The 23,752-nt window shown below is 37.0% G+C and overlaps 1 protein-coding gene across 1 annotated transcript; it reads left to right on the forward strand.

Moving 5' to 3' along the window:
• The first annotated feature begins 810 nt into the window (after nucleotides 1–810).
• On the forward strand, nucleotides 811–20,127 carry LOC139765621 (pseudouridylate synthase 1 homolog). Its single transcript, XM_071693297.1, has 9 exons — nucleotides 811–1,020; nucleotides 4,283–4,451; nucleotides 6,484–6,650; nucleotides 8,422–8,588; nucleotides 10,670–10,776; nucleotides 14,077–14,177; nucleotides 16,338–16,543; nucleotides 17,389–17,568; nucleotides 18,328–20,127. Exons 2-9 carry the CDS (start codon nucleotides 4,291–4,293, stop codon nucleotides 18,634–18,636), a joined length of 1,398 nt encoding a protein of 465 aa, XP_071549398.1. The 5' UTR covers nucleotides 811–1,020; nucleotides 4,283–4,290; the 3' UTR covers nucleotides 18,637–20,127.
• The last annotated feature ends 3,625 nt before the right edge of the window (nucleotides 20,128–23,752 follow it).

Consider the following 23,752-nt stretch of genomic DNA (forward strand, 5'->3'; position numbering starts at 1 on the left):
AATCGTACATAGAGCGAATACGACCTATGACGAATTTGAGGCTACTGACCTGATGGGAGCACTATGTAGAAACTATATTCTTTAATTGGGTACGAATCTTCAGATAATTTAGAGGGCACAGATTTGGTTAATAATTCAAACAGACTGCAGCTAAATTTTTGCATCTCATGTCGGAGTTTTGTCCCACTGCTCATTTTGTCTTTCTATAATCCTCCATCTCTTGAAGAGGTTCTAATTCCCCTTATTTCTGCCTCTTGCGTCTTACTGGTCAAAGCAGAATCTGTTAGAACTATATTCATAATTTAGGGACACCCCATTGTATTTTGCATTTTCTGCTACTTAAGTTTATCTATTTCAGGTTTTGTAAAAATCTGTTATATTTGATTCAATATGGAATAGATAGGAGACCTATGCTTTCCAATCAAAACTTTATTGCAGCAATGACAGGATAATATCGAATTTCTCATTTGTTTTGCCTTTAATATATATATTTTTTTGCTTTTTAAAAAGTTCAAACTCTTAAAACTCTCATTTGCACTAAAAACTTATGGATTAATGATGCAATCGAGAAATAGCCTTATCTCAGTCCCTCGTGTGCAATAAAATCCTAACATAAAATCCGGATTCTGCTTCAGAGTATGAGAATAAAAATTGTTCTTTATTAACGGTATTTGGATATCATAGCTAAAATGAGAAATAATCTATGGACTATTATATTTTCTATAATGTTAATTAAACTGTAAAAAGCCCAAAGATATTATATTAGAGGAGAATAATGCTTTAAATCCGGATGAAGAGATTTAGATACTCAAACACACTGGTGTAAACATTGGTGTGTTTACCATTACCAGCAGGCTTAGGTTCCACCACACGACTTGACCAACCCTTAAACAATTGCAGAAACGAAAATAATAGATAAATGACGACATTGTAGTTATCAGAAGTAGATATAGTTAAAGTGCTGATCGACGACGAGAGAAGACACAGCCACTCATTCCTCTCGTTTCCTCAGTGTCTTAGGTAAGAGTGAGCCAGTGTGCTTTTACATATGTAGAATTCTAATGGCAGTGTCTGCTCTGTTGCTCACGCGGTTGAAGCTTATCAGCAACGCCTATGGCACGGGGATGAAATTCTGTTTTAGGTGGAAATTGGGTAATTATGTAGTTGGGTAGTAACAAGGGGATTTGGAGGAAACGTGTATCAGTAGACTCCTCACGTAAGGTTCAAGTGATTTACATGGGTACTGAGAATATTTAATGACTCTTAAGGAACCATGCAGTTATAGATAAGAGAGAAGTCGGGAGGGCAGTGAAGATGAGAAAAGTGTAAGGTTAATTACTGTGAAAGTAGTGAAATAGTTTGTAAAGTAGCTGCATCGTCAAAAAGTTCCTCTGACTTTCCTTCGTAACTAAGTTTTCCTGAACTTTTAATGTTATTAATTTACTCTTGCCTCAAGACTCCTATTTATGGTTTCTTTAGCATGCAGGAAGCCTTGCTTATCCATTGACAAGAACCGTAATTCGAGAAGTGTGGTGCTGGGGTATTTCTCCAGCCTCTACTAAGTATTCAATGAACAATTGTGGTTATTCTCCTACTGTTATGTTCTCTTGCCTGTAATAATTGTAACATGACAAGGGGCTGAAGTGCTACCGGCAGCTCAGAGCAGTCACCTCAAATCAGAGTTGGCCCACAGGACAGCATAAGAAAATAGCAGTCCAGGCCAGTGTTCACCCTAATCCAACCAAACTTAACCTAAGCTAAAGTTTAAGTTGAGAGTGAAGATTAGTCAGGAGTGAATGTTGGTCTAGATTGCTTTCTTTACATATATTCTTGTGGGACAACTGTCCTCTTTGTCAGTTGAACTACGAACTTATACCCAAATTTTTGCATGTTTTTCTTTTGAAACATCACTGTTTGCAAGGTTACATGTAGTTTGAACTTATTAGCCGACAATGCATACCATTTGATTTTTTACCAATATCTTAAGTGTCTGTTAAGTATTGTAAGCCATGCTAATGGGGTAGGGTAGGAGAGGTGTGATACAGTTCATTCATATTTAATGAGGGACATGGGATAGAATAGTTTGAAAAATACACCTCTAACCAAATAGATGATAGCACTTACTTATTGCTTGAAGAATGACATCTTTACCTTATCTTACCTTGATGTATCAGTGATTTGCCTACCCTTTAGTATCCTTGCTGATATTGCAACTTCTTTACCTCATGTTTGAAACCGTTTTGAATGCTCTGCCATTTTAAAAAAAGATTTAACTTCCTTATGAATAGTTGCTAATGTGTTATATGTTTAAAGAATCAAAACCAGATGGTTAGGTTTTTAAAGTAATGTTTATTATACTCTTTAAGATGTGTTATTTTTTTAATTTTTCACAAGATTTTTATTTGCAGTATCCTGGCATAGTGAGGTAGTTCTAGGAAAAATTGAATAATGGCTCCGTTTGCTCACATCCACTCTTAAGCTGTCATATAGAATATACTGAAACTAGAGCATATTATCCACAATCAAGCTCACAGACTAATCTGTGGTATCCCCAAATATCTTTGTATGCCCTGGTTCATCCCATCGTCAGCATTTTGTCCTCACCATATACCACATCATTTCAGTACATTTGATCTAATGCGTGCCTCTTACCCTCCTGAAAGTTTAAGCCACAGTACCTAAAAAACTCTATCACTCCATCCTTCCTTTTCTCCTTTTCTTCTCCTTTGCTCATCCTCTCTGTATGTCTGAACCAATTCAGTACACACCCAGGTCAAGTCTATCATTCAGACTGTGCTTATTATCACACTTCATCTGTACACTGTCAGCCTACTTCACACACATAATATTATCAGTCATTCCATCTCTAACATGTCCACTTTCTGCTCTTTTGCATTGAGGGCCCATAACTCGCATCCATACAGCACCAGTGGGACTACTCCATTCTCAGACATGCTCATCTTAACCTTCATGAATGCTCTTCCCTCTTTCCAGACACTCATTAGTATACCCAAGAGCCTTGCCCTTTCTTCCACCCTGAGACTCTTTTCAGCCCAATAGTTGCATGGTTACGTTTTTTAAATGGAATAAGAAATTGGATTATTTAAACTACATTTTGGAAATAAATGGGTAAAGCAGGGATAAACAGATATAGAGACATTACACTCCCCTTATACTTATCTATCTTCACCTAGAACAACTGACCATCCTCCCTTCCTACTTACATACATGCCTTATTCTCGTACTTAAAGATTTATCTTCTTGTCGTAGCTTTCCTCACACACCATATCTCTGTAAGTCTCTATGAGTGTCCAAGTCAGATTTTATCATATGCTTTCTCCCAATCCATAAGTGTCACATACAATTCTTTCTTTCGCTAAGTATTTCTTAAACAAATTCTTCAAAGCAAACACTTTTCCACATATCCTCTCCTATTCCTGAATCCACATTGCTCCCTTCCTGTTTAATGCTTTGTTTATACCACCACTGTTCCTGACACCTTACCTGGTATTTGATCGAAATTTATCTTGACAATTCAAATTCAAATTCAAGTTTTTACGTAAATGTTAGAATAGACACTTGCAATCCTTATTCGAGTTAGCATTTACCTTTTTCCACTCGGCTCACCAGGTACACTCAGTAGACACATACCTCTATAATTTGGGCATTCACTTCTGTCTTCCCTGCCACCTTATAATGTCATGATACATGCCTTCTTGGGTTATACATACATTAAAAAGACTCACTAACTCATCATCAACCTGTCACCTCCTGTCTTTCGAAACTCATCTGCACTCCCATCTCCTTCGGCCACTTTGTCATGTTTATGCATCTCATACAAGGCTCCCACTACATTATTTCCTTTCACCAAACCATTTACGATGACTTTCACTATTTCTGCCACTTCATCCCAAACACCAGGTCTGTCACCCTATCATCTAGTGCATTCGACACTCCTCCAAATTACTTCATCTCTTTTTAACCTCACTGTTGGGCCCATTTGTTCTCATGTTCTCACACTATTCTCCTTCTTTCAGAACTTTATGTTTTCTCCTTGAAGTTCATCAGTGTTCTTTCATGCAATTCTCATCTGCCATCTTTTTCAGCTTCCATACTTCATGTTAACCTCCTGATGCTTTGTTTTGAATATACCCCAGTCACTCATCCTCCTTTCTTGCAAAACATTTCATGTGGAAAGCAAAGTTATCCAATGCATCTTTACACAGCCAGATTGCCTTTTCTGTTACTTATGAACTTTATGTTATCAAATATTGTCCACTAGGAGTGAGAATGAAACGTGCATCTGAGCCAGAGACCACGGTAGGCCAGGCAAAGCGCATTCATTTACATGCAGCATCCGAGACAGCTGGAGGAGAGACCGTGAGAAGAAAACGAAGAAAATATGCTCTGCTCCTATCCTATTCTGGCAAAGGTTATTTAGGCATGCAGAGGTGAGTTTTATTAAAACAGCTATACATCTTTTTAGGAATTCATAACAGTGATGACTTAGAAACCATTATATTTATTTGCATAAGAATGCAAATCTTATGCCACAGTTAAAAGAAGCACATACCTCATGAAATGAAAGCTCACATTACTCATCTTTAGTGGTCAACTCTGAAATTCCCCATATGTTTGTCTGCTACAGGACAAATAAATGACTTTACTTTTTCAGTCATATAGTTGCTTGGCTAACTAGTTGTAAATCCCATTCCTCAGCTGCTGGAAAACACCAACCAGGCTGTCACATTCACTTGTTATTATTTCTGCATTGCTTTTACATTGCACATTTTTCACATTAGCGAGGTAACGTCAAGAATAGACAACTGAGCTTTAGAGGGAAAAATCCTCATTTGTCCCTTTTCTCTATTCATTCTTATGGAAAAGTAAAACAGGAGGCAAGGATATCCAGCCACCTTCTACCACCCCTTATAGTTGCCTTCTTCATCATACAGGGAATACGTAGGTTGTATTCTTTCCGCACTTCTCAGGCATCTCCCCCCGCCCCCCTCCAGTGAGGTAGTGCCAGGAAAAGACAAAAAAGGCCACATTCATTCACACTGAATCTCTATCTGTCATGTGTAATGCACCAAAACTACATCTCCCTTTCCACATCCAGGCTCCACAGACCTTTCCATGGATTACCTCAGACATTTCTCATGCTCTAGTTCAGTCCATTGGCAGGACGTTGAGCCGGATTTACCACATTGTTCCAGTTAACTCTATTCCTTGCAGCTTTTCACCTTCCTGTGTGTTCAGGCCCTGATCACTCAAAATCTTTATCACTCCATCCTTGACCCTTCCACCTCTGACACATATATCCTTTTTGTCAACCTTTCCTCACTCATTCTCTCCATATTTCCAAACCATTTCAACTCACCCTCTTCTGCTCTCTCAACTGCACTCTTTTAATTATCACACATCTCTCTTACCCTTTCAGTACTTATTCAATCAAACCAACTCACACCACATATTGTCCTCAAACATTTCATTTCCAACACATCCCCCCTTCTGTACAATCCTCTCTATAGCCCATACCTCGCAACCGTATGATATTGTTGGAATTATTATTCCTGCGATTATGTATGATAGATAATGAATGATATACACAGGCACTTTAGAATTACATTCAGAGAGTGTTAGTGTTTCTTATAAGTCCCTTTAATGACAAAGGGACACAACAGCAATATTGTATTTGTTGGATGGTTTGATGGTCACTTCATTATTACATATTAGACCTCTGTTGGTTACATTCATCACTCATAGATCTTAAAGCTGAAGTTCTTATAGTACACTTATCATAATGCAGATATATCTTATCAAATGTTTTTTACCCAGCTGCTCTTATATCTGTTGTTTGGTTGATGTTTGATAAAAAGTGTGACTTTTGTTGGAGTCTTGGTGGGTCTGGAGTTGGTGATGGAGAGTAAGAGGTAATGGCAAATCCTTTTCAGATTAATGTCCTTAGGATTAGTGCTTTTTTTAATGATTTTGTGCAGGAAGCATTACTGTTGTTGACAGACCTTTATTAGATCATGTTAGGTACCATCATTTTAGGGCAAAAAGAAAAAGGATTTGAAGCCCAAAGCAGATTTCTGTTGAAGAAAGGTTGAGAAATGAATGATTTCCTTTACGAATCATCATTCTAGTTGTGTTTATAGGATTGAAGAAAGCATGATTTATAAGGCTCAAGGAAGCTGGTAAGCCCATCTCATGGTGTCTATCCACATCAGATTGTTGTCATACCACCGAATGTTTGATTTTCTTTGTGCCGCCATGTCTTTGCACTTGCTCATTTTGTTCATGTTTGACTAGAACAAAATTGAATTCAGTACAAAATTCTAGAACAGTCTCTGCCTGCATCTTACTTTCATATGTCTAATTCATTAGAACTTTGTGATAAGCAGTGAAAAGTGTACTTTTCACCTTGGAAAGTAGATATAATATGTTATGCTTCTGAACATCATTATTTTGTGCCAACAGGAACCCTGGATACCGCACCATAGAAGATGATTTGTTAACAGCCATGTTGCGTGCTGATTTGATAACAGAGGAAGGACATACTTGCCCACAAATGTTTCACTTTCAGAGGGCTGCTCGCACAGATAAAGGTGTTTCTGCTGCACGCCAAGTGGTGTCACTGAAGCTTCGTAAGTTGGAATTAATAATATTATATACTTTATTTGTTTCTTTGTTAGCGTCACTTAGTTTTTCTATTACACTCCAGTTGATATTAAAGGCACTGTAGGTGGTCCCATTTAAGGTCAAGGTCGTATTCCTTGAATATGTGACGAAAAGTGAAAAGCCTGTAAGTAAATCCACATTCCTCTGATGAATTCATTTATAAAGTCTACTTACATTCCCTTAGACCTGTCTTGGAAATTAGTAAATGAACTTTATAATGAAGTCAAATTGATATACAGTACAGGATAGGACATATAGATACATATGAATGCTATTTTATTATTGAGTACAGCATCATTAACATGAACACTTGACAAATCAGGTCCTGAATCTTGCTTCTAGAAGTGGTTTGAGATGGAGGGGTAATGATGGGAGTGGTTTTGGTATGGTACACAGAGCAAGGATTCCATGTGGGTTTGATGCTGGATAATCAGCTGTAAGTGGTACTTTATGACAAAGATAACCAACACACACACAAAGATTGTAATGGAGTTAAGAGAGCGAAATTATAGGGAAAGTTAAAGGCTTTCAATTTGTCGACCTTGGAAAAGAGAAGAGTGAGGGGTGACCTGATCACAAAGTTTCAGTTCTCAAAACTGCAGTGATGTATACAGTGATCAGCTCTTCAAGAGATGTAGGGGTAGGGCATCCAGAGGACATCCAATTAAATCAAGCTAGAAACTTTTTAGAAAGATGTAATGAATTACTTTTATAGTATGAGAGTGATGGATGAATGGAATAGAGTGACTCTGGACACGGTTATGGCTGACAGCATATATGAATTTAAGAATTTGTATGATTGTAGAGAATGTTCAAATAATGTGGCCCCATGAGTGTAAAACTTTCTCCCCTTATAGTACAAACAGATAATTACACAGTATGTGTGTGTGTGTGTGTGTGTGTGTGTGAGAGGGGTGACCTGATCACATTTAAATTTTTAAGCCAGATTGATGATGTAGATTGTGAAAAGTTCTTTGAAAAATGTAAGGATGGGACACCAGGGGACAGCATGAAATTAAGCTACAAACTTGTTGAACAATATGTTAAGAAGTACTTTTATTTTATAAAAGTTGTGGATGAATGGAAGAGACTGATGGAAAATGTAGTTAATACTTTTCCTTGTCTTCTCTTTTTCCATTTCATAATTCTCTTTCTATTTTAATTAAGACCTGGCATTGATGTGGACCTTTTCTCATGACTGGAGCTTTCAACACAAACAGAGAGTAGAGAATGTTCAAGTGATTGGGCTCCCATGAATGTAAAACTCCCTTCCCTTACAGTACATAATGGTGATTAAGAATTGGTAATTACACACACACACACACACCCTTTAGCCAGGAGGTACTTAGACAGGCTAAGACGTTAAAATCAAGGTGTGCTGAACCAGGGCATGTAAAACAGAGAGGAAACCACAGAAAGGTATCCAGGGCTCGGTGGTCTCTGGTTTTAGTGCATTGTACATGACAGCTAGAGAGTGGATTTAAGAAAATGAGGCTATTTTTCTATTCTTGGTGCCACCTTGATTTGCAGGAAATGGCGAACATGTATGAAAGAAAGAAATGATATAAAGAAATTGGTGTCTTTGCATGTCAAAAAAGTTTGGGAAGGTAAATGGGCCAGCATCATGATATGCACTGGAGTGCAAGAAAATCAAAGATGACAAGATGGGTTTTAAAGAGAGTGGAATGATATTTTTTCATTTATAATAACATGCTGTTCATTTTCTTCTCTTATCAGCTGAGGATGTACCAGATATGGTGGCAGCCGTCAACAAGCACCTATGCAGCCAGATTCGTGTCATGTCCATTCGCCGTACTACCAAAAGTTTTAACTGCAAATCATGGTGTGATTCACGCACTTACTCTTACCTGTGTCCAACTTTTGCCTTTGCTCCAAATACAGAGGTTGGTTTATATCTTAGTGCTAATGGAAATATTTTTCTTTTTGAACTAGTTTATATTCATGATATGATGTCTGACTTTTAAGTTTGGAATTTCATGAAATGACATAGATTAAGAACAACATACCTTTTTTTCTCATCATTTGTTTGAGATGATATTTAGCAGTCTTTCATGTTGAGTGCCTGTGTTAAGTCAGATTAAATCAAACCTGTTCATTCATATTGGATGATCATACATGCCATGTAAACAGAAGAAATTTATCAAATATTGTTGCTTCTTGTCGTATGCTTTGGAAGTAAATGTTTTACTTCAATATTTTGTACTTAATCATGAATTAGTAATTATTTAGATATTTAGAAAAATGATGGCGGAAATAGATGGTACAGTTAGAACAGTCTTTGAATGCTAGAGTGCTATTGCCTGCAAGGAAGTTTTTGCTTTGAATATTGTGTTTGAGAAATTTTAGGAGAAACAGATGGATTTGTATGTGGTATTTTTGGCTATAGAGAAGGCATATCTTAGGTTGACAGAGATGCTTTGTGGAAGGTGTTATGAATATATGGTATGGAAGAATAGCTATTAAGAACTATTGAAGACAAGTAGATATATGAGAAGCTGAATAAGTTCAAGAGTGTATTTCACTGAGGAGACCATTCTCTGAGATGGGTGGGGAGAGGTCTTGGAAATCATGGAAATTTTTAGAAAAGCTCTAACCCCAGGCTTTCACCCTTAAACATTCCCATTATTCTTTCCACTTCTACCCAGTCTCACATTGAGGTAGAACATGCAGGTTCTGCTCAACAAACATAGCACCTATTTCTCCCTTCTCATCATACTGGTTACATCCATTCATATTCAGACACCTTAGCTTGAGTCATTGAGGGAAGTCTTCACTTAGCTGCTTCTCTTCCTATTTTGTTGATGATGATAATACCAGAAAGGGAGTGTTTCCAGCCCCCTGTTCCTACCTGTGTTATTTGCTTATCTAAGCATGCAAGAGAGATAGTTGAATAGTTTTTTCTACCCTTTCACTAGGGATAAAAAATTTGTGATCTAAGATAGAGCAAGATATGAATTACGTGTTGGCAAATATTATGTGAGAGATTGATAAAATGTTTCTTGTTCATGGATCAAGTTCCAGCACCCCTGTAGAAAGGAAAGACAACAACCTGGTCCAGGGAGCAGGAATTGACAAGCGTAGTCGTGTTGGCTCATTCGGCTAATTGATTGTTTACTTGAATTGATTAAGGTCAGAGGCTGAAGGTATACAGAGGAAATTCATTCAGTATTCAGCACTGTGGTGGGGGGAGGTGTTAAACAGACAGACTTTACAGAAATATAAAAGTGGAGGGTAATGCACAATGTACAAAATATTTAGTGACTTGGATGGGGCTGTTCTTGTCACAGCTTGTACGCTCATTTGGGTTTGATGTGGTTTTAGTGCAGAACTGTAATTGACTAATGAAGGATCTCAGATGGCAGCAGGTAATTGTGGTAAGGATGATGCAGTATTTTCATCTTGAAGTATCAATTACAGTCAAGATAATGGTTAGAGAGAGAGAGTCAGGAGGGTTAGTATTGTGTGCACCTTTGTGATGGGTGATGGTGTAAGATTGGCCAAGGATTAGCTTGTATGCCCTCTTCTAATAGACCCAGTTGTGTTATGGATAAGGTACAAGAGTAGGCAGTGTAGGCATAAAAATGATGAAAGTTGTGTAAATATTTGTAGAGAGCAGATGTAAGGAGCCTAGATGTTTTGAGCCAACAGAATATGAGTAGATGACAGCTGAAAGATTTCTTGATTGTACATATGTATTATGTTAAGCTTTAGTGTAGAATGACTGAAAGGCTTGATAGAGAAGACGATAGGGTAATGTGTCTGCAGTCATTGACACATTTAGCTGTATTTGTTTTTTCCTCTGGGGATACTAAAGAAGGTAATAACAAAAGGAAATAGAGGATTGCTTTGCTTGCACCACTGTTCCTGAAACAAGAATAGGGCTATGTGATGTAGACAGGATTTATACAGAATCAAGTAATATGCCTCCAGGACCAAATATTATGCGTCAGTTTTTGATTTGCAGATGGCGAAAGAAGAATATCGAATAACTTCAGAGGTTTTAGAAGAGCTTAGGGCAACTTTGAGTTTGTATAAGGGCACCCACAATTTTCACAATTTCACAGCCCGGAAGTGAGTTTTACCAGTTTATTGTTTATCTTGATAACAGTTTTCTGTACAGTGTCTCAAAGTTTTATTTTTCCTTGGATGGATATTGTTATTGTTTCATGTCCTTATGGTGACAGGGTAATGGCTTAAGTTGCATGTGATAGATGACCTTTTAAGAACTCTGATATGAATTATGTCTTTTTGACAACACTTGACAGTATACATGTTTTATGACTTAATCATAGTGGGTTCTGGTCTTTTAGAAACTATATCTACTCATTAGTAATCCAGATGATATTAGAGTCAAAAGTTTTAACCCCTGACTGAAACAAAGACTATAATAGATGTGTTTGTTGTCCATATATATGTGTTGACTGTTTTGTCTTGTATGTGCATCTCCTGTTTGATAAATTCATTCTTTGACTTTATGTCTGTTTGCTGTGTCCTGCTTTAGTGAGGATGTGTTGATAACAGATGGCTGGGCCTTAGATGAAAAGTCCTTGCTTGCCTTCATTCTCTGTTTCCTGTTATGGAAAATACTATAACAGGAAGGGAGGATTTCTAGTTTCCTCCTGCATGTACCTCTCCTTGTCATCTTATATGACATGCAAAAGATAAATGGGTAATATTCCTTTTCCCCAGTTCCCAGGGATAAGTGTAGAGGTAAAAGAATATCTGAATGTATGTTCCTGTGAAAGAGGAATTGAAATGAAAGGTTGATGAGGAGTGTGAGTACTTAGGGGGTGTACTAGAGAAAGCAGGAGCTTATGACATAGAAAGCTGTAGGAACTGAAAAAGAGGGCAAATGAGAGATGAGGTGAAAAATGATTGATGAACTTCAGGGAGAATAAGAAACTGTTTTGGGAGGAGAACAAATGAGAGTGAAAGTAAGGGAAGCAGATGGAGAAGTGGTAGCAAAAAAGAGGGTAAAGAAGAGATGGAGAGAATCTTGAACATGTTACATCATAGGTTAGTGGATATGGTGTTTTTTGAATGGGATGTTATGTGGAATGAGGGAGTTCTAGCAGTTGATTCAGTAGAGAATAGGAAAGCAATAAGAGTGGATTGGATCATGATTGAGTTTCTCAAGAAGTGGATGACAATGTTGCTGATTGGTCAGTCATGCTTGATTTTGAACGGGGAAGTCCAGGAGGAAGTGGATTACTCTAAGTATCTGGGAGTGGACAATGACTGAAGAAAGAACCCATTAGCCAAAAACAAGTCAAATGGTGGGAAGAAGGTGCTGAGGTCTTAGGTACTTTAAGGTGGATGTGAAAGGGGAGGTCATTGTTTATTAGAGCATAGATGGGTATGTTTAGAGGTACAGCAGTCCAGATAGTGTTGTGTAGGTGAATGTCACTGGTGTCAAAAGCAAAAGAGTGGAAGGGGTTTTACATGTTGATAATGAAATGTTGGAGAACAGTGTGATCATGTGAGTTAGGTTGATCATGTAAGGAATGACTGTGTTAGAACAATGTGTTGCAGTAAGTGCTGTCTGATTGAAAAAGCTGATCAGGGTGTGCTGAAATGGCTCAGAGATGGAGAGGATGAGTGACAAAAAACTAAGTGGAGACTTGTGTGTCAGAAGTGGAGGGAGCAAGGGAGAAGGCAAGAACAAGAAGGAGGTGGAAGGTTAGAGTACCTGCTTACCTATGAGTACAGTACTTAAGATGAGATTTTGCCATGGTGACAGGCTAGCTCCAGGCACCCATCTGACTGTTTTTTTGTTGGATTATGGCATTTCTTTTGAATGCCACTCCTCATACATCTTTCTTTTTGTATACTGTTAGCATTTTCTTTTGGCAGTTACTACTCTAGTGTAGTTGTCTATTTAAGGTTCCTCCATTACTTTCTTTAGAGAAGCCTTGTTTTATTTTAAATGTTTCTGTAGTCACACCGTGTAATTTTCTATAGCTTCCTCTTGCCAACAGATAACCGATAGATTTGAAACAAATGACACACTCTTCTAAAATGTAATTATTGATTATAGGCTTAAATGATGCCCAAACAGTATGTTAACCCCAAGATATGTATGTAGCATGGAAAATAGTCCTCATACTTAGGTTTACAAACAAATCTAGTACCTTCCGAAAAACACTAAATATTGCAGATATTAAATTGTTCAGAATATTTTTTAAGACGAAATAATCTTTTACCTTTATATCTGTAATATAACGTAATTAAATGATTCATAACTTGAAATAGTTGTGAAAATATCTCATGCTTTCCTTGTACTACAGATACCCAATAAATATGAAACGAACAATGACGCAATCTTCTTAAATGTAATGATAAATTAAAGGCCTCACTGATCATCAACCAATATTTCAATCCCAGATTCGTATTAAGCGTGAAAAGAATAGTCCTGTACTAAGGTTTTCAAGCACATCTAGTACTCACCAAAAAATACCAAAATTTGCAGGTTCAGAGTATTTCTTAGCCCATAAAACCTTTTCTTTTAAACCTGTAATATAACATAATGAAATATTTCTGTACTTAATCATGGAAAATATCTCATAATGCATCCCCAAGGTGACAGAAACCTAATGAATGTAAAGAGAATAATGACACAATCTTCTTAAAATATGGTCATTAATTACAAGCCCTACTGACCCCCAAACAATATTTCAAGCCCTGATTTGTATTCAGCATGAAAAATCGTCCTTATCTTGATCTGTCCTCCCTTCTCTCTTCTCAAAAAACTTTATTTTTACCTTTGGTGACCACATTTATGCTGATGAACATGATCTGAGCTGCTTGGTGGATCAGTCCTCTGGATTAAGTGGGTTAATGACATCATCACTGTGACAGACTGTAATTGTTAAAAGACAGGCCTGAAACAAGCATACTGTTTCTACCATGGAATAGTGGTTAGTGAAGGTAGGGAAAGCTAGTACTCTCCCACCAATTATATAGGGTGTTAAAAGGTTCTAACAACCTTGATATCCAAGAGATATCTTTTTGTTTAAAAAATACCACTTGGAGAGAAATAATTTTTTGCCCTCAAAGGCAAGCAAAAGCAAGAAATTTTTAGAGTAGACTTGGTAAAGAAAAAGCAAGTTTGGAGTGGATTGGGAATGAACAAAGTTTTTAGCCAGGATAAGGTTTCATTGTTATAATGGCTTTGGCATGTATGGAAAACAATTGGTAGAAGGAAAATACAGCAAAGATTAATAAGATTTTAAAGATGAATGGGTAGATATACTTGGTCAAAGATGAGGAAATCTGATTTTAGCTTAAGAAATGTGCATCTTTGAATTTGAGGAAATACTTGATGACTGCAGTATTTGAAGGAGATTCTGTTAAGTGTGTATCTTCTTGCAGGAAAGCCCAGGATGCCAGTGCTAACCGATATATTATGGATATAGACTGTGGGGAACCATTTGAACGTGAAGGCTTAGAGTGGATTAGCATCAAAATTAAAGGTATATGTGTATTGTTTGTCGTAAGTCTGCAGTTTTATGTTTTTTCATTATCAAACATATGTGTATTTAATGTCTTTTTAGTGTTTTATTGTAAAATCTAATCTCTATTTTCTATGGATATAGGGAAGAGGAAATATTAACCTGGTATCTCTTGCATATGTTATAAGGCTGTTGCCTGTGTCTACAGAGACGGGTGTTCAACTTCATCCTTTCTCTGATGGTAAACCAGGGGTATCTCATCTCCAACAGAGTGCTTTTTTCCTACCACCAGTAGTTTCTCTGATATTTGACAGGGGGCTTTGACTATAGTGTTTCATTTGGATTAGGAATGATTGATCCAAATGTAACCAATTCTTCAGAAATTCAGATTGAATTCTCTCCAGATCTCCCGGGTGGGAGACATTTTTGAGGTCATACTTCTCTAGGTGAGCAATTCCTCTTGGTTGAATCCACTAGTCTTACTGGACTACCATGCATGTGGCCAGGAACTGAACTCTACCTTAGCCTCTAACTTAGGATTTTAGCCATTTACTTGCCTCATAATGTTACAGATCTGCTGTGATTTTTTAGTCAGTTGTGACACCTTTTCATCTGTCCACTTTAGTTAAGGATTTCTGTAGCTTCCTGTATAATTAAAAAAGATACATAAAGAATGTCTGATTTAGGTCCCACCTGGGACTGATTCTCTGGTAGTGTTTTGTAAGGAATCCCTCCTGTACCTACCAACCTTGTTAAGGGTTGTCGGAGGTCCAGGTGTTCATTCAGGAACTGTTTTTGGTGGTCAACCATGAGTATCCTCTCATTTTTCAAAACTTGTTTTGAGTTAGCTTTTCTAGCCTTGAGTTTGAAAAGCTCAGGCATCAAAGCTATGAATACCTTTATGTTGCCTTTTTGAAGAATACATTGTAAGAATTATTTGTTTTTCATCCAAGTTAATAACCTTTGAGAATACCTTTAGATTTTCAGAGTTAGCAAAGGGTACCCTCTTTTTTCTGGTTTGCCTCTGCAGTTTGAAACCTTTTTCTGAAGAAATTTATGCTTTGGATTAACTTTTTCATTGCAGAAAGTCTCTGTTTTGTATATTCCCAAGTGCACAGAAAATGAAAAAAGAAATTGAAATCCAAATTTTTTCCCCTAACAGAATATCTGAATATGTTATTGAATACCCAAAAAAAGTAGTATACTTTCTACTAGGCAAGAGCCTATAGCAAGAAGGGAGGTACAAAGAGTGTTAATGAAGCTTGAGGTAGGAAAGGCACCCAGAGTGGGTGGGATTATGGCTGAAATGCTGAAGTATGGAGGAGAAAGTGTGATAGATTGGTTGCATTTGTTTCATAACTACCTTGGAACTGGAAGGTTGTGCCTGAGGATTGGGTGAAAGCAGTTATTTCAAAGGGAAAAGGGAAAGGTACTAAGGATGTATATAGTATAGTGTCTAGTATAGATTTTGCAAAATCTTATGGAGTGAAAGAAGAAAGCATACAAAACTTTGTTATATAGAAGGGGGGGAGGAGAAAGACTGGAAGAGGTGAGAGAATTTAAGTAGTTAGGTACTATCTTGAATATGTTGGGTGATTTAGAAGGATAGATAAGGGAGAGAGCAGTGCAGGGTTGAAGAGCCACTTGGTTCCTTAATAGAATATTGAAGGATAGAGGTGTAAGTGGAGGAGTGAAGAAAGATTTAAGGAACAGAATGGTTTTCCTGACTCTTACCCGTGCAGCCAAAACATGAAAACATGGAATGAGTCACAGAGGTCGAGTCCAAACTGTGGAAATCATCTACTTGAGAGGAGCATGTGGTATGACTAGAAGGAATGAAGAAAGAAATGTGAGGTGTATGAGAGAAGTGTATGGCAGGGAAGGCAGCATGGCAGTTAGTGGTTTGATATGACATCATTGCTGTATGTTGGCTGCAGATTGGAGGAGAAGTCTGAGTCAGGCTATTATTGTGACTGCTGATTAGGTGATCTGTGAAGGGTAAGAGACATAAACCTCTTTAGAATGACAGGGTTAGAGGCTTCTAACTACTAGAGATCCATGGATGATTCTTATAGCATGTGGGACACTGCTTTAGAAATGAATTGTTTTATGGTCTATAAAACTCACTTTAAGGGTGGAATTGCATATATATTTACAGTATTCTTATTCATATTTTCACAGGTCAAAGTTTCATGCTGCATCAGATTCGTAAAATGATTGGTTTGGCAATGGCCATCAGTAGGGGACTGGCTAGTGCTGACATCATTGCCAGAGCTTGGGGCAAGGACCGTGTGGATGTTCCCATTGCGCCAGGGCTTGGTCTAGTCTTAGAGGAACCTCATTATGACAAGTATAATAAGAGATATGGATCTGATGGTATTCACGAAGTATGTATTGTGTATCTTGCTATATTCAGAAAGAGTTTTTCGAATCACTTGTAGGTTTTATCCATATCCACTTGTGATTTTTGCTGGATCCACTCTCCAGGGCAAGAATAATTTTGATGGATTTTCTGGCTGATGACACATATTGGGCATTTACCTTCCAGAACTGGCAGGTTTGAATCTATGTGGCATGTACCCTCAGGTATAAAGACATACTAAAACTCCTCCCAATGATGCATGTATTGTCATCAGCCAATAAAGGGGGTGAAATGTGCATGATGCATATAGAGTAAATGATCAGTGAGGGAGTGAGAATTGCATGTAGACCATCTTAGCAAAAGGTTTCAAATTATTCAACATGTCAGATAATTGATAACAGTTTCCAGATTTTTTTTTTGCATAGGGCACGACGGGTGTTAATATGTCAGTTACACTCATGGGTCTGATCCTTAGATAAGCTCATTACAGTAGTTTTTTGTCTTAATCTGATATACATCTTAGAGATGAAATAAAAGTACCTTCTGTCACCCATTAAACATTGTTCTTAATGAGATCTTTATTACATAAATGGTGCCATAATGTCTGGCAAAAGGAAGATGCATAGAATGAAATCAAAAGCTGATTTTGTAGACAAGTATGTCAAATAGACTGTAATGCTGGTGTTCAGCTCCAAGACTATTTCATTACAAGTAAAATATTGGCAGATACTAAGGTATAGATATGCTTACTCATCATGGTTTTTGATTGATAAACTATACTGTGTATCTGTGCATTCTTAATAAAATTTTTATGTCTTTGATCCCATGAAAATAATGTTTGGTTTTTGTACTTTTGCTGCGTTTTTACAGCCACTCAACTGGGATGAGGCATCACAGAGGATAGAAAAGTTCCGCGAAGTATACATTGATTCTTCAATAGTGAAATCAGAGATTAAAGAAAAGCCAATGCTGAAATGGTTGGAAACACTACCTTTACACAATTTCAACATATCTGATGCCCCATCAGGAAATCAGCTTGAGAACTCAGATGTAAGCCATTATGTTCACTGAACAGAATGAATATTTTTTGTTTCAAGTAGTAATTAATTGAATTTTGTTTTCTAATACAGTGATTACTGTGTATAGTAGATGTATAAAAATATGAGGGGTGAAAGGTGTGCAAAGAATAGAATGAATTGCAATGATTTGGTATACCAGGGTTGATGTGCTGTCAATGGACTGAACCAGGACAGGTGAAGCATGTGGGGTAAACCAAGGAAATGTTTGTAGGGCCTAGATGTGGAAAGGGAGCTGTGGTTTCAGTGCATTACACATGATAGCTAGAGACTGAGTGCGAAAGAATGTGGCCTTTTTTGTCTTTTCCTGGCACTACCTCGCTGGAGGGGGGGATTCTATTTCGTGCGTGGCGGGGCAGCAACAGGAATGGATGAAGTCAGCAAGTATGAATATGCACATGTGTTTATATGTATGTCTGTGTATGTATATGTATGTATATATTGAATTGTATATGTGTGTATATGTGCGGGTGTGGGCGTTTATATATATACATGTGTATGTGGGTGGGTTGGGCCATTCCTCATCTGTTTCCTTGCGCTACCTCGCTAATGCAGAAGACAGTGATTAAGTATAATGAATATAGATATAATAAAGATTTGAGAAATAGATTATGTTAATACAAAAAGAAAAAATTCATCTTTCTCATCCTTTTTTTTAATGATTAGTTCTTGATGATCATAAAGTAGAAATTTTTTGTGTCATATGTTATGGTATTTTATATATTGTCTGCAGGTGCGGCCATCTGTAGGGCATGCAGCTATGGGTGTAGACAACCAGGACAAAGATAGTGATGACAATGCTGAGGATGAAGATGAAGGGGATTTAGACCAATACCGAGTGATCCCAGTAGTGAAGGTGACAGAAGCGGCATTGCTTGAAGCAGGAGAGTGCATAAATGGAACTGATAGCAATATTGAAAATGTGGAAAATGGTGTGGAGCAAATTAATGAGAATGCTGATAATGTGGAGAAGATTATAGGTGGTGAAGAGAAGGAAAAAAAATCAAATAAAGATGAACAACATGCAGAAAGTAAGGGATAGAAAAAATAAAATTATTTTTTTGTTGATACATTGTAGATGAATTAAGGTTTCTAAAGCATGTGGTCAAACAGGAGACACAGGTGATAGTATTTTAGCTTATGTTACTTGTCTTTGGAGAAGGACTGGGATTCCCAGTAGGAAGATATTTCTTATAATGCATCCTTTTTGTTAATTTTTTCAGTGGACTGCCACTTGGTGTGAACTTTAGCCCTCTCCCATGAAGTCTGCTTTATGGTGCTTAGTTTTAATTTTTTTCATTATTCTTTTCCTGTTAGGTACTGTAGCTGCAACAGTGGTTGACTAACGTGTATATGTTTCCTTTTTTTTCATTATTCTTTTCCTGTTAGGTACTGTAGCTGCAACAGTGGTTGACTAACGTGTATACGTTTCCTTTTTTTCCTGTCAGTCATTCATTATTTGTGAATGCCAGACAGAAGTGCATGCACAGATGTATGATAGTTGTTTTGAGCTTCAATTTATGATTAGGGAAATTGGTGCATGTGTAAGCCTGTTGTAAATGTTGGAAATTGCACAAGTGACAAGAGACAGAATACAAGATACTGAAATAATTGAATTACCAGAGTAGCGAGAAGATGTAAATAAGATAAACAAGAAAAAGAGGTACTCATAATTAATTAGGAGTTAGAGAAGTGATTATATGACAGTAGACCATGCATTGTTTGCACTACGGTGACAGTCATATCTTAATAACCTCATTGTTTGACCATATGTTATATTGCTGAATATAGCTAATGGTATACTACAAAAGAGCTTTCTGTGATCTTTCTCTAGAAATGTAAGAAAAATTCTTTTCTGTTGAATTGTAAGGACTTGATGTTAGTAGTTTACTCGTTAAAATTTTTTTCAGCAAGTTTTTAACAACAGAGCTATTTTTATATGATGTTTAACTACACTGAACACTAATTGTTGTTGAACTTTGTCAAAGGTTCTTGAAATAAGAATTTGAATAGGCAGTATTTTATGATGTTGAAGTGTCATTGGTTATTGTAGATTTTTTATTTCAACAGGGCTTTACATTAACTTTTGAATATCCTTGTGTACTTTACCAGGTTGCAGCTGAATTTTATGTCCAGATATCACTGTATTAAGTTATTCATAGGTTTTCCATGACATTTTATCTCTTTTAAATTTGGAGTGCCTGCAGAAATGAAAGAAAAAATAATGATAATGCAGTTAGAAGGTGAAATCAGAAATTTTTTAAATTTTAAATCTATTTTGTAAAACTCTAAATTTCTTTTTTAAAGTAATAACTCTAAACAAATTATATTTTTTACCTATATTATTAACTACATTGGAAAAATTAGTCATGTGATTGTTTTACTAATGCAGAATGATTACATAAATGTTAATTTTGAGCCTGGTTCTTTTTATAGGTTACTTTACGCTATTGACTAGATACACCGAAATGTTGTAACATAATTTTTATGTATAACTTAAGATTTGTGTACAATAAAAGAAAATTTCTATTGATTATGACCCTATTCATTGCTGTTACAAACCTTTAAAAGTAGATAAGCCTTTCCCAAACCTCTTAGACAGCATTCACACTGGTCATATTCACCAAAGAATGACCTTTTTCACTACCCTTGTGATGATAACTGGTAAGGAACATTTATTCAGTGTAAACAGAGACTTAGAACAGTAGGTATGTCAGTTAGATAGCTTCATCACTGCCTTTAGTTAGCACCAAGCAAGTTTTAGCTTCTACTGCATGCACTAAGCATTGGCTTGAAATATCCAAGTGGTGAATCGTAACATTTGAACATCTATCAATGCTCATAGTTTAGCAAAGTGAGATCATTTATACTAACTGTTCTGCATCTCAATGGTTTTTGACATTTCCACTGATACTGAGATGAGAAAGAGGGGGGGAAAAAAGCCTTGTGTTACCAACTGTAAAACATTCATCTTTTGAACATATTATTTCTTGTTATGTCCTTCAGTTTACTTGAGTCTCCTCACTTGCTTTCTGTAAACTTGCTCAGAAGGTGAATATTGATTTCTGTTTTACAGGTGAGACCATCCCTTGTAAGAATTCAGTTTTAGCTTACTTAGCCATAGATCTTTGGAACCTTTTCCATTCCTTAATGTTAGTTGTCTTGGCTAGCTACTTGGTATCTCCATTTCCCTTGTTTCATCCAGTTTTGATGAATACATCCTCCATCAATCTTTTTTTAACTTATCCTCTCAGATGCAAACCCTATCAACACACTCTGGTCAGCTCTCTCAACTGCACTGCACTTACCACCACTCCTCTCCCTTTTATTATCATTCCATACAAAATCAGCCCACCTCACATCATGCATCAACTTCAGGCATTTAATTTCCAACATGTCTACTCTCTTCTTTTGTCATATATAAGAGTTTCTTAATTGCTGTTCTTCATATACATAAGCATCAAAAGGGTGGGAGAAATACTGCACAGAAGTGAGAGTTAGGCAATTATCTGTCTAATAACAAGAACTTATTGCCATGATCTGTATAACATTCAAAAGTATGCAAGACTTAAAAATTATTATTATTATTATCATTATTATACTTAATTACCATCTCCCACGTCAGCGAGGTAGTGCAAGGAAACAGACAAGAAATGGCCCAACTCATCCACATACACAAATATACATAAACGCCCTTACACGCTCATGTACATACATACATATACATTTCAATGCATGCATACATACATATACATACACAAACATATATACGCGTACATATTCATACTTGCTGCCTTCATCCATTCCTGTCGCCACCGCGCTACGCATGAAATAGCATCCCCCCCGCACAAGGTAGCGCCAGGAAAAGACAAAGAAGGCCACATTTGTTCACACTCAATCTCTAACTGTCATGTATACTGCGCTGAAACCGCAGCTCCCTTTCCACATCCAGGCCCCACAGACCTTTCCATGGTTTACCCCAGACACTTCACATGCCCTGGTTCAGTCCCTTGGCAGCACGTCGAACATGTTATACCACACCGTTCCAATTCACTCTATTCCTTGCACCCCTTTCACCCTCCTGTATGTTCAGGCCATGATTGTTCAAAATCTCTTTCACTACGTCCTTCCATCTCCAATTTGGTCTCCTGCTTCTCCTTGTTCCCTCCACCTTGGATACATGTATCCTCTTTGTTAATCTTTCCTCACTCATTCCCTCCATGTGTCCAAACCATTTCAACACACCCTCCTCTGCTCTTTCAACCGCACTTTTTATTACCTTACATCACTCTTACCCATTCATTACTTACTAGATCAAACCACCTCACACCACATATTGTCCTCAAACATCTCATTTCCAACACATCCACCCACCTCTGCACAACTCTATCTATGGCCCATGCCTCGCAACCATGTAACATTGTTGGAGCCACTATTCCTTCAAACATATCCATTTTTGCTCTCCGAGATAACGTTCTCCCCTTCCACACATTCTTCAACACTCCCAGAACCTTTGCCCCTCACCCTGTGACTCACTTCCGTTTCCATGGTTCCATTCGCTGCTAAGTCCACTCCCAGATATCTAAAACACTTCCTGCAGTTTTTCTCCATTCAAACTTACCTCCCAATTAACTTGTCCCTCAACCCTACTGAACCTAGTAACCTTGCTCTTATTCACATTTACTCTCAACTTTCTTCTTTCACACTTTTTACCAAACTCAGTCATCAACTGCAGTTTTTCACTCAAATCAGCCACCAGTGCTGTATCATCAGCGAACAACAACTGACTCACTTCTGAAGTCCTCTAATCCACAACAGACTGCATACTTGCCCCTTTCTCCAAAACTCATGCATTCACCTCCCTAACCAAACCATCCATAAACAAATTAGACAACCATAGAGACATCATGCACCCCTGCTGCAAACCGACATTTACTGGGAATCAATCACTTTTTTCCTACTCGTATACATGCCTTACATCCATGGTAAAAACTTTTCACTGCTTTTAGTAACGTACCTCCGGCACCATATTCTCTTAAAACCTTCCACAAAGCATCTCTATCATCCCTATAATATGCCTTCTCCAGATCCATAAAAGCTAAATAAGAAACCAAAATTTCTGAGCAGGGTGACATAATCTCAGTAAAAGGTTTAAGACAGTACTGCTTTTTCTCCTTTACACTATGTTATGATAATTGTTCATCTGTAAACATCTTAAAAGATGCTTACAAGACAGTCCCAACCTATTGTCAAAGAATTTTATCTCTCTATATATATGATTTATACTCCAACTTCAGAATCTCTGTTGTGTGAGGAATTTGTGAAAAGACTGTGCAATGGATTAACAAAATGGGAGAAAATATGAATGAAAAATTCAGTAAACATGCACAATAGAAAAGAAAATGTAAGGGTACATTTCATATGGGTGATTGAAAATGTTCTTAATGTACTTTTTACAAATATTCTACATTTTCTAAGATGTTCATTTTAGTCTAAAATATTACTATCATAGCAATGATGGTATAATGGCTCAAAATTCAATATCTCGGTGTTCTCATTATTGCTTGGCAGTTCAGGTCTCAGTATACGTAGAATTCATGCTTGTCAACACTGGTTTGATTTTTTAACACTGTCATATGATAATAAGGTGTCAATGCTTAAGCCCACAGCAAAGCTGTTTTGTCAATTTACATTTATTTCAGAAATTTGAGAACATAAGAAAGAAGATTGATAACTCTAGATATGCTGTTGTTTTGAATGATACATAAACGTTTATGTATATACATATGTATGTGGGTGGGTTCGGCCATTCCTCGTCTGTTTCCTTGCGCTACTTCGCTAACGCGGGAGACGGCGATTAAGTATTACTATGATGATAATAATAATAATAATAATAATGATAATATATATATATATATATATATATATATATATATATATATATATATATATATATATATATATATATATATTACGGTTTCACTATTCCGTGATCATTCTCTGAAGGGCTTGTCTCACTTCAGTATGAGTTCAGATATTTAGTTAACGAATCTTTACATATTTCATTGAAAAAATCTGCCTCGTCAGTAAGCATTTCACAAAGTTTCAACCCCAACATAAGCACACAGACATGTACACCCTCTTACGGCCATGACGAA

The sequence above is a fragment of the Panulirus ornatus genome, chromosome 4, assembly GCF_036320965.1.
Source record: "Panulirus ornatus isolate Po-2019 chromosome 4, ASM3632096v1, whole genome shotgun sequence".
Lineage (NCBI taxonomy): Eukaryota > Metazoa > Arthropoda > Malacostraca > Decapoda > Palinuridae > Panulirus > Panulirus ornatus.